Source organism: Diadema antillarum, unplaced genomic scaffold, assembly GCF_040938485.1.
Source record: "Diadema antillarum isolate AM-2024a unplaced genomic scaffold, OU_Dant_1.0 scf00000125, whole genome shotgun sequence".
In the NCBI taxonomy this organism is placed as follows: domain Eukaryota; kingdom Metazoa; phylum Echinodermata; class Echinoidea; order Diadematoida; family Diadematidae; genus Diadema; species Diadema antillarum.
In genome coordinates, this window is record NW_027271014.1 from 1,902,067 (window position 1) to 1,914,550 (window position 12,484).

Below are 12,484 nucleotides of genomic sequence, written 5' to 3' on the forward strand. Positions count from 1 at the left end.
TGATGCACGGTCACATATATATATAATATATATATATATATATATATATATATATATATATATATATGTGTGTGACCGTGCACCTCAAAACGAACATAAAGTCGCACACACTGATTTTGCGTGAGGACTGAAAATAAGTGAAATAGGTCAACCTAGCCGAACTTGACTTTTTCATATTTTCTGAAAGAGTGGGTCTTCTTTTACATTATGCTAAAATTTTGTATCATAAAACGGGCAGGAAAGTGTATTTTTTTAGCAGTTTATATTGAACATTTTTGGTAGAATAGTGTGATTAGGTGTGTCTTTAGAATCCCTTTTTCATTTCTGAAAAAAAACCTTTTCCACACTCTTCACTTTCAATTCTAATAACCTTTGAAAGGATAGCGCTACTGCTTTGAGAGTTGGCATTAATCATGGACAGAAAGTGTTAATGAGGCATGCTTAATTTCAGTTTAATCTGATAATCCCTTCATTGTTGTTACTCTGGTGGTTTACTTCCTGTTTTTTTGTCCCATTCATCGCACAGCCAGCACGGTTTGGTAAAGATTAAGGGCTTGAATAGACACTGTACTTCAGAACCTCTTTTCTCAGTTCACACTTCTCCTGAGTTTGTGCTTTCTTTCCAATATTTAGCTAGGTTAGGAGAGTCCATTTGATTTGAGTTATACATCATTTTAAAGCTTAAAGTCTGCTCTTTCAGAATATGGTCTTCACTAGAAATTCATGTATGGCGACTTTTTGTTTGTTTTGAGGTGCAGGGTCATATTTATTGTCATGTATAAAATAAAAATACATACAATTTGTTTTTGGACATACATAAAGATAAAGGTGCATAAATGAAGAATATAAATAATGAAAATAACTTAACCTGAGTTTTATACCATACATACATAAAATACATACATTTTATACAAAAAAATTAAAATATTGCATTGAAATTACAATGAAGAGGGAAGAGAAAGGCTAGGAGGACAGGAGAAGAATAAACGTATAGTGTATGCATTTTTTTTCCTTCGCCCCATCGCCACACCCAGGCACTTCCATGTGGTATGCCGGAGCACTCCTCCAGTTGAGACTTTGACACATGTTCTACACACCACCACTACCCCCCCCCCCCCTCCCCACTCTCACAGAGTACACTTTCACACACACACACACACACACACACACACACACACATACACGCACATACCCCACACTCGCGAGTTACACCCATATAAACTTACACATGCACACACACACACACACACACACCAGAACTATCACCTGATCAACGTAAAAGAGCGCTCCAGCACACAAAAAGCCTGGGCAAGGATAGGAGACAGTAAATTATCTCAAAGAGAATTTGCTGCGCGACAAAGGCTATAAAAAGACAGAGACATTCGTACAACATACTAAAATATAGCAGGCAGTGTGACATATTACAAATGCTCAATAATGTTATCATATTTGTATTTTGTTTAAAAGTTCTCTTAATTCTTTTTCCTTCTTTCCTTTTCTGCATATGTTCCAGTAACAAATACAATATACAATATATAATACATTAAAAATATTTCGTCGCAAAATCTAAAACATTCAAGTCAGTCATAGGTCATAGGATTGGCAAGACATGCGGCTCAAAACTTCCCAGGTCTACTGTTATCTCATCCACAATTACACTGCTGCTGTTTACAAATTTGTGTACAATTACTTTGCAATGAGTCAAAAATATGTAGCAATTCAACATAACTAACGAACAATACAATTATCATCAAGTGCACACATACTGGACTTTCACACCACAAATACATTGCACAAGGGGTAGTTAAGCTCAACACGTACAGTGCATGTAGGTAGGTCAAAGCCCTGCTTGGGCCGAGTCATCTGGCACTTGTCTTAAGATACGACTCATGAATCATGAATCATTAAAACAGTTCACATATTTTAAACATATAGCATGTACTGTAAATAAACAAAAAAACATAACCTCATCATATTAAATCTGCTTTTGAAAGCTTTACATGCTGCGATCAGAAATGACCGTCTGAACCTCTCCGTCTTTACTTTTAGAAGTCTAATTCTACCTGATCTGTTTACAGTCACCTCATCATGAAGCGGATGTGATTCATCTTTCATTACAATATCAAGTCTAGACAAAAGAGCAGATTGTACAATGTCCTCTAGATGTTGCACAGGCATTCCTATAATTTTACTGGCTTGTGATACAACCCTTTCCAATTTGGATATATTTTTCTCTGTTAGACTACTGAATCATGCTACTGAAGAGAAGCACATAGCAGACTGTATTACACTTTGATAGAACAGAACAAGTGTTTGACTCTTCACATTAAATGACCCGAGTTTTCTAAGGAAATAAAATCCCTGGTTTCCTTTTGACTGAATTTTCTTAGTATTTGCATCCCACTTTAGTTTATTATCTATAATTGTTCCAAGTTATTTGTACTCTGACATCTGTTCTATGGTATCTCCCCCAATGGAAATCCTCTCATGATTGTCTTTACCAGTTTTACCAAAATCAAAAATCATCTCTTTAGTTTTCCTAGTGTTTAAAATCAGTGATGTTTGTTTACACCATTCCACAAACTTCTCAACACTTCTCCTATAAACTGTTTCTTCATTGTTACGTATCGATCCTACAATCACGACAATACATGTGTCATCTGCGTATTTCACAGTATGACAAGATGGAATTACTGGGCTATCACTTGATATTTTAGTTAAGAACATATTCTGAAAGAGCAGACTTTTAGCTTTAAAATGATGTATAACTCAAATCAAATGGACTCTCCTAACCTATCTTAATATTGTAAAGAAGGCACACACTCAGGAAAAGTGTTAACTGAGAAACGAGGCTCTGAAGTACAGTGTCTATGCAAGCGCTTAATCTTTACCAAGCCGTGCTGGCTGTGCAATGAATGTGACAAAAAACAGGATGTAAACCACCGGAGTAACAATAATGAAGGGATTATCAGATTAAATTGAAAATTGATTATGCCTTATCAACACACTCTGCCCTTAATTAATGCCAACTTTCAAAGCAGTAGCGCCACCCTTCCAAAAGTTATAGGACTTGAAAGTGAAGAATGTGTACAAGGTTTTTAAGAAATGAAAACGGGACTCTAAAGACAGACCTAATCACACTATTCTGCCAAATAATGTTCCAGAAAAACGGCTAAAAAGCACACTTTTATGCCCGTTTTATGATCCCAAATTTTAGCATAATGTAAAAGAAGGCTTGCTCTTTCAGAAAATATGATAAAGTCAACATTAGCTGGGTTGACTCATTTCACCTATTTTCAGTTCTGACACAAAGTCAGTGTGTGCGACTTTTTGTTCGTTTTGTGGTGCACGGTCACATATGTATATCACTTTCCTGCAGCGACGTAAAAAAAAAAAAGTAGTAGTCTTCCCATGCAGCAATGGCAGCACCAAAACTTTTAACATTCATAACTTTTCAACAGATTACTGTCACATGTCTTATGACGTCTTACCTTGACTGTACTGTCTAGTTGTTTGCTCTTGAGCTGATGTGCTTCTATCATCCTCGCGCTGACATACCTGGTGATGGGTATGAGTATCATCATCAATCCTGGGCCAATCAGAAATAGCACGCCCACCTTCAAAACAAATTTAATGATTAAAAAAAAATGTGAGATAACTTCATAAGGAGGATAGATTAATATCATGGATACATTGTTCTCTAAACACATTCAATTGTTGTATTTACCTGTGACAGTTTTGACGACGGGCTGTCGTATTTTTCAAACGATGACTGGTCGGCGACTGATGTTTTGGCGCCAATAAACAATCACATAGGTGTACTATCCCAATGATATATCACCATCGTAAATGTTAGACAATTGGTATTCTCATCTCAATCCCGGTCCATGTTACCTCCAGTGAACTTATCACTCTTCATTCCAAGGATTTATTAGGTGTGTTGTAATTGTTATATTTCAGTTCAGTTCAAATTTATTTCATAAATCCATTTTCTCAATGATGAGATAACATAATTATTGACAATAAAACAAGAATACAAAATATATACAATCATGTCTTGTTGATTGAAGAAGAAAAGAAAAGAAAAACATTCTTGACACAAATGTACATGGTTATATCATGAAGATGTCACAAATAAGTATCAGAAATATGATGGGGCCTACATAAAAGCTTCAACGCTTGTAAAACTGTATAGGTTCCCAAATTCATAGGCATATCATTATACGGAGAACGGATACGTTTGTTTTTACCTACTAAAATTATATCAGTACAAAAATCGATAAAGAATAAAGTAATGAACCACATAGATATCGCACAAACCAGACTGTATACGGATCTCGCGGTGTTTGAAAAATAATGCTATGTGTTAAAAGATGTATCGGTACCATTAAATAACTTGAATAACTTGGTGCTGCGGACAATGACAAAAGACTGGGAGTATAAAAAAGTTGCTGCACACTTGGAAGTGTGTATCCATTAAGTAATAACTGTTTTAATTTGCGTTTGAAGGTGAATAAAGACAAAGAAGAAGTAATATCTTGAGGGAGGTCATTCCAATAACTGGGTCCAGTAAATATAATTGTTTTCTTTGCAAAAATAGTGCGAGTACGGGGAAGGTGATAGGCGTCACTCTGGCGAGTGGGATAACAGTGGATAGAGCGATTCCTTTTAAACATGTGGATAAAAGCAGAGGGTAATTCATTAGTTTTTAGTTTATACATGAAAATTCTGAGATTGTAATAAAATAGGTCAGGAATTTTCAGAATTCTATTTTGATGAAAAAAAAAAGACAGTTGGTATGAGCAAAATATCCGGCGTGGTTTATGATTCTTATTGCACGCTTTTGAACACGGAGAAGGGAATCTAATAATGAATGAATTGCATTTCCCCACACCAAAATTCCATGATTAAAGTGTGGAGATATTAAAGAAGAATATATACTCTGCAAAATATAAACAGGAAAAAAAATGTTTAAGCTTATTCAAAACTCCAATATTTCTAGACAAAATTTTACTTACAAAATGAATGTCAGTTTTCCAGGATAATTTTCGGTCAATTCAAAGCCCTAAAAACTTTGTGTTATTAACCTGCTTTAAACATAAATAATTTATTTTGATATCATTTGGGACAACAATCAAAGAATTACTGAATACCATATAATGAGTTTTTTCTATGTTCAAGGATAATTTGTTCGCATAAATCCAGGATTGCACAGACATGAGCTCAGTATTCATTATATCAATTAATGCATTAGGGTCTCGATGTGAAAACAAAAAAAACAAGCTTGTGTCATTGGCAAAACAAATGAATGATAACATTTGCGATGATTTTGGAAGATCGTTTATGTATAAAATAAATAAAAGTGGGCCCAAGAAGGAACCCTGCGGGACTCCACATGAAATAGGTTTTAATTGCGAATCATGGCCGTTAATATTAACACATTGCTTTCTTTCTGTTAAATAACTCTTAAACCATTCCAGGGGCGTCCCGCGGATTCTATAATGACACAATTTATAAAACAAAATTTCGTGATCTATCGTATCGAAAGCTTCAGAAAAATCAAGAAAAACTCCAATTGTATGTTAAAAACTATCTATAGCATGAGCTACCTTATCTGTAAAAGTAATTAAAAACATAAGTTGTGTTGTAGTGTTTTCTGAAACCAAACTGAGAATCCGACAAAATGTTATAATTTGTGAGAAATGTTAATAATCGTGTGTAAACCACCCTTTCAAGAATTTTAGAGATTGAAGTCAACAAAGAAATTGGTCGGTAATTATTCACCAAATATTTCTGTCCCTTCTTAAAAATGGGGACGACTTTGGCAACTTTCATCTTATTGGGGACTTTGCCATTAAATAAAGATTCATTAAGAATATATGTACGAGGAGCAATGATTTCACTTAAAACATTCTTTAAAAGAAAATTTGTAATTCCATCATATCCTGAACTTTTTTTTATCATTCAAATTCTCGATGATATCTATAATTTCTTCTACAGCAATAGGTTAAGAAAATATTGATCGAGCATTTCTATTACCTAAGTATGCATAAAATTCAGTTGATGATTTCGGGATTTTACTGGCAAAATGTGGACCAAGACTTGCAATATAATCATTGAAAGATTCCGCCATAATGACCGGGTCGTTAAACTGGCGGCCGTCCGCTAAAATATTATTTTGGAGGATTGGTATTAGTTTTGTGTTTGAGCGCCTCATTAATCACCTTCCACGTACTCTTCACATCAGATTTATATTTAACAAACTGCCGCGAAAAAAAAAAATAATTTCGCTTGACTATACGTATTAAAGATGTCAATATGTTCCGATAACGAGTACATCTTAATTTATTTAAAGCGGATGGATCTTTACGATACTTGTGAAAAAAGTTTATTCTTGCGGATAATGGACCTGAGAAGATATTTTGTAACCCATGGTTGTCTTGGTACTTTTTTATAATTAAAATGGTGAGGTCTTCGGAGAGGAACACAAAAATCATAATTAACAATTAAAATATTCATGAAATTTTCAAAGGCTAAATCAATGTCGCTTTGACTGTATACCGTGGACCAATCCTCTGAACATAATTTCTCCCGAAGTTTATTAAGGTTGGATTCAGACATTAAACGAATACCCGTATTGTGGGTGTGAGAAACATTAGCAGTCATAAAATTGGACACTAGGGCGTAAATTTGGAAATGATCAGTGACGTCAGAAACTATTATGCCAGATGTGATGTCAGAAAATGAGTCATTTACAGAAATGTGGTCAATAAGAGTAGATACATTATCAGTTATTCGAGTCGGTTTTCGTGTGAGGGGAATAAATGATTTCGACAACATAAGGTTAAGAAAATCTGCGCATATGGGATTATCACTGTAATCAAAGAGATTGAGATTAAATCACCCTTGACAAAATATGTCTTATTATCAAAATAACTGTTCCTGATAAGGCCGCAAAATAACTCTAAAAATTCAGCAGGGTTTGAGCTTGGGGGTCGATAAATCTCCCAATTATAATATTAAGTTTGTTTAAAGTTTTGACCTCGATAAATACACTCTCAAAAGTATCTGACATCACGCTGTATTTTTCCAAGAAGACACAGTCTTAATTCTGTGACACATAAAATCCTCCTCCTTTCTTTCATGTTCTATTATTTGCTATGAGTCTAAAACCGTCTATTGTAAGCATTATGTGACTATGCATCACAAAACCAACACAACGTCGCACGCACTTATCTTATCTTATTTTATTTTTATTTTTCGTGAGGACTAAAAATATAGGTTAATGGGTCAACTTAGCCAATATTGAGTTTTTCGTAATTTCCAAAGGAACAAGTATTCTTCTACATCATGATGAAGTATTGAATCACAGAACGAACCGAATATTACATGTGACCCTGCACCACAAAACAAACAAAAAGTCGCCAGACATGAATGTTTAGTTAAGACCATATTCTGAAAGAGCAGACTTTAAGCTTTAAAATATGTATAACTCAAATCAAATGGACTCTCCTAACCTATCTAAATATTGGAAAGAAAGCACAGACTCTGGAAAAGTGTGAACTGAGAAAATAGGCTTTGAATTACAGTGTCTTTTCAAGCGCTTAATCTTTACCAAACCGTGCTGGCTGTGCGATGAATGGGACAAAAAACAGGAAGTAAACCACCAGCGTAACAACAATGAAGGGATTATCAGATCAACTGAAATTAAGCATGCCTCATCAACACTTTCTGTCCATAATTAATGCCAACTTTCAGAGCAGTAGCACTATCCTTTCAAAAGTTATTAGAGTTGAAAGTGAAGAGTGTGTACAAGGTGTTTTTAGAAATGAAAAAGGGACTCTAAAGACACACCTAATCACCCTATTCTACCAAAAATGTTCGAGATAAACTGCTAAGAAACACACTTTCCCGCCCGTTTTATGATACCACATTCTAGCATAATGTAAAAGAAGACCGGCTCTTTCGGAATATATGAAAAAAAAATCAAGATCGGCTAGGTTGACCCATTTCACTTATTTTCAGTCCTCTCGCAAAATCAGTGTGTGCGACTTTATGTTCGTTTTGTGGTGCACGGTCATATATATATATATATATATATATATATATATATATGAGTATATGAATATAAGAACGACCCAAGTCCATGGAAGACCATTTCGAGTAAACTTAAAAAAAAACTTCATATCTTTTTTATTTGTCCAATAATATTCTATTTAACTGTGATGGGAAGGCAACATTGTATATACAAATTAGAACATATATTATTATGACAATTAATATTTACATTAATTGTGGTGAGGCCATGTTGTGTGATGGACTTGGGTCGTTCTTTGATTCATATACATGGTATTCTGCTATAGAGATGAGAGAAGGACGAGAGAGGGCGCTATAATATGAATGTAAGAATGACCCAAGTCCTTCATTCTTACATTCATATAAGATTTAACTAATTTATTTCAGGCACTTCCGGGGGTAATTAGGACTTATCATTCATGTGTGTGTGTGTGTGTGTGTGTGACCCGCTACAAGAAAAAGATCCGAAAGTCGGGGAAGGACATTTTTCTAAAATTGCATGACATTATTCCCTTACTCTTCTACTTTGATTTCATATATAGCTTAACTCATAAAAGTACTCGGTTGCGGAAATATCGATGATTTTATTAGCGCATGTCAAGTGGCTGAGGAAATCAGAGTTTCGAGAAAAACGCCTACAAAGTTATCCTTCTAACGCTATCATGATCATGGGGAGGTGAGACAGTTTTCACCGCTTGACAGTAGAAGGTATGCTCCCAGGAACCTCCGCAATGTTCATTCAAGATTAGCGCCAGCAATCTGCGCACGACCAACAAGTAACCAGGATGCCACGCACTGACCAATAAGATAACTCCCTCGTTGCTAGGGGCGGAGTCTAGCTGTGGCGCTAAATCCAAATCTTCGGACACGTTTCTGTTACGTTGAAAGTCGGAAATCATGGCCCAGAAAAACGCTGATTTCTTGCCTTTCCTTTGATCATTTAGCTTCAAAATTTCGGCAGATAGACAAAACATTAGAGTACAGAATTATGCAAAAAACAGATATCCAATTGTTTTGACCAATTTTGATAATGTGACTTCAAACTCAATTTTCTCGGCTCAGCCGTCAGCGACTTTAGGATCCTTTTGTTATAGCGGTTCACATATATACATTTTTTTTTTTTTTTTTAGAATAATGTAATTACGTGAGTTTCATGAAGTCCCCTTTCCATTTCTTACAAGCCTTTTACATTCTTTTCACTTTTAACTCTAATAACTTTTGAAAGGATAATGCTACTACTTTGAAAGTTGACAGTAATCATGGACAGAACGTGCTTATAAACAATGATTTATTTCAACTAGAAAATCCCTTCATTGCTGCTGCTCCGATGTTGCATCCTGTTTTTGTCCCTTTCATAACACAGCTGGTAAGGCACAGTCCTTGGTAAAGATTGAGCGGTTGAATAGACCCTGTACTTCATAGCCTTTTGTCTCAGTTCACATTTTCTACAAAATGTGTTTTCTTTCCAATATTAAAACAGGAGAGTCGATTAGAATTCGGTTATACATCGTTTTAAAGTCTTCTCTTTCAGAATCTATTATTGACTAAAAATCCATGTATGGCGACTTTTTGTTGGTTTTGTGAAGCAAGGCCCTATATTCATTTTATGTCGCGGACATACACTTGTCATGGAATTCCTGGGGAAAGCCACTTTCCCTACAAACTGCCTCAGTATTTGACAAAAGTTAACCTTACAAAAGCAACGATTTATCTGAAATATGCATGATATGGATTACATGGCAAGGAGACCGACACAAATAGTGTTGAATATCTAACAAATCTACTGAGGGACATTTTGCCTTGTTTTTACATTGATATATTCAAGCACTTCGCCTGAGTGTGATGCTGATCTGGAATTCAACGATTTTAGTAAACAAGATGGTAACCGTCATGTTGTCATAAAGTCGGTATGACGACGTTCGACAGTGCCCTCTGTGTAGAAGAACAGCAGCCACTGATAACGATAATTGTTAATTGATAACGATAATTGTGAACAATGTCTTCCCCTTCCGGACATGATTGGGTCCATTCAAAGTGGACTTGAATGTCTGGAATCCTTTCGACGTTCAGAACTGTACAATTGGGCAAATACCCTCCGATATAACTGGACACGATAATGTCAACTGCGCGGGACACGACTACACTGAAAAAAAAAAAAATGTTTAGTTTCTAAACACCTAACTAAACACTTTTTCTGCCAGAGTTTTAAAACACTGCGACGCGTTTTTCATATTGAATATGTTTAGGAGCTAAACATGCTGTGTTTACTTGCATCACACCCTAGGTGTTTATCACACACACACATGTTTATGTTTTAAACGGTTTTGATGTTTAAAAACTAAACACCTGCTCTGTGTATAGCCTAAACACCAAACGTTTACACCATAATCACTCACAGTGTTGAAATACTAAACACCGCACAGTCACATAATCACCCACAATGTTTAAGATCTAAACGCTGAACCAAAAAATAAACATGACGCACTGTTTACGACGTAAACACTGAGACATGTTTATTCGCTGTGACAGATTAAAAACACTGCGACATGTTTATTTGCCATTTTAGTGTTTATTCTTAGAACACGTCTGATTTTTTAGATCGATCACAAATTTGCATTCACTAAACATGTGACATGTTTACATAATACATGGCAATTTCTCAGTGTTTGTATGAGACATGTTTACACATCAGACAGTGATGATGATCTACCTCTCACCCAGTTCATCAGGAAGGATAAGCCAACAGAATCCAATGAACAGAACAACTTACACCAGGGAGAGCAACTAGACAGTGATAACGATTTGTCTCTTGCTCAGTTTACTGAGAAGTGTAAGTTATCTTCAGCCTCATAGGTTATATTCATGTCCCAGTTTATAATGATTTTTATAATAATAATAATAATAATAATAATAATGACACTAATAATAATGATCATAATAATACTAATGACAATAATAATAATAATAATAATAATAATAATAATAATAATAATAAAAACGTGGGTTAAGAAGACCAATCATTGCCACCACCACGAGAATATCAGACTACCCTACTTCAGGAAGCAGGATGTGTTTGCTGGCCTCTCCTCTCCCTGTTAAGTCCAAATTATGCTGCTTGACTTCTGGGACACAAATTGTATTGTTTGCCAGCAGCCTGGAGTTCATGACTGAAATTTTAGCAAAGCATGACAGGGAGCAACCTTGTGGGAGGGTGTCTTCAGTTTTTTTAAAGTGGGAAACATGATAATATTAGCACCTGCAGTGCCACACTATTGCTATTGGAAACCCTTCAGTTCCATTTTAAGCCAAATGTAATGCTTGTATATTAATGTACAAAACTTCTTATGTTTGCTCAGTATCACTGTCTTGTCACTAAGACCCTAGCTAGGAATAATGCATAGAATAGCAGTATATTCTTCAGGGGCAGTTCCCTCAAGGCAAATTCATGTTAAAAGGAACATCAATTCTTTTAGGGCCCTTGTTTACTTTTAGACAGAGATAGCAAGTAGTTTCACATAGATTGCAAGGCTTTCTGTCACAATTCTTAAAGCTGTTTTGAATTATGTAATTTGATTTATTTGTGCTGAAGAAAAGATTTTTCTTTTTTAAATCACAATATCTTTTCCCCTTGAACTTCTACAATTTCCCAACAGCAAAGGGACGTGCAGATTGCCAACAATGACGTATCTGCGTTAGAGAACCAACTGTCTTCAAACCAGAAAATGCCATTTCCAGCATCACAAAACGAACTCTCTGAAACAAATTGTCAGCCTTGAACAACGACACTTCACCAACACTCCTGTGTAAATGATCATTCTTGTGTAGCTAAGCTTCCATCCTTATCTGTGAGAGGTAATTAGCACAATTCTTGTATCTCCATTGTAGATGTGCTTTTTTGTGGTTGTATTGCGCATGTAGCGGAAGCGAAACAGAGGTGTCACTTTTCTGTCGTTGTCATTGTTGTCGTAGGTGTTGTCAGCGTCGTCAACAATTTGATGTAATCTCTCTAACTTTTCGCGGCTTTGATCTATGACCGCCAAACCCTCACCACAGGTACATAACCTGAAAATGCCTGTCAGGTTCAAATATGGGTGCAGTCCTATAAGTTCAAAGGTCAAATGTGACCGTGCATCACAAAACCAACAAAAAATCATACGCCCTGATTTTATGTGAGGACTCAGAAAAGGTGAAATGGGTAATCCTAGTCAATCTTGACTTTTTCATATTTTCTGAAAGAACAGTTCTTCTGCATTATTCTATAGTTTGGGTTCATAAAACAATTGGAAAATTGTGTTTTCAGCAGTTTTTCTTGAGCACTTTTTTGTAGAATGGTGAAATGGGTTTCTCTTACACACTCTTCATATTCAGCTCTAATAACTTTTTGAAAGGATGATGCTACCGCTTTGAA

At 35.5% G+C, this 12,484-nt stretch overlaps 1 protein-coding gene across 3 annotated transcripts in view; it reads right to left on the reverse strand.

Annotated features, from left to right (window-relative positions):
- Nucleotides 1-2,931: 2,931 nt before the first annotated feature.
- Nucleotides 2,932-12,484, reverse strand: part of LOC139720257 (ATP-binding cassette sub-family C member 10-like) — a 70,922-nt gene continuing 61,369 nt past the window's right edge. For all 3 annotated transcript variants that reach the window (XM_071631621.1, XM_071631620.1, XM_071631619.1), the window contains exon 3: nt 2,932-3,617. In XM_071631621.1, the coding sequence (XP_071487722.1) occupies nt 3,438-3,617 (180 nt within the window). In that variant the 3' untranslated portion in view covers nt 2,932-3,437. The remainder of the gene's footprint in view (nt 3,618-12,484) is intronic.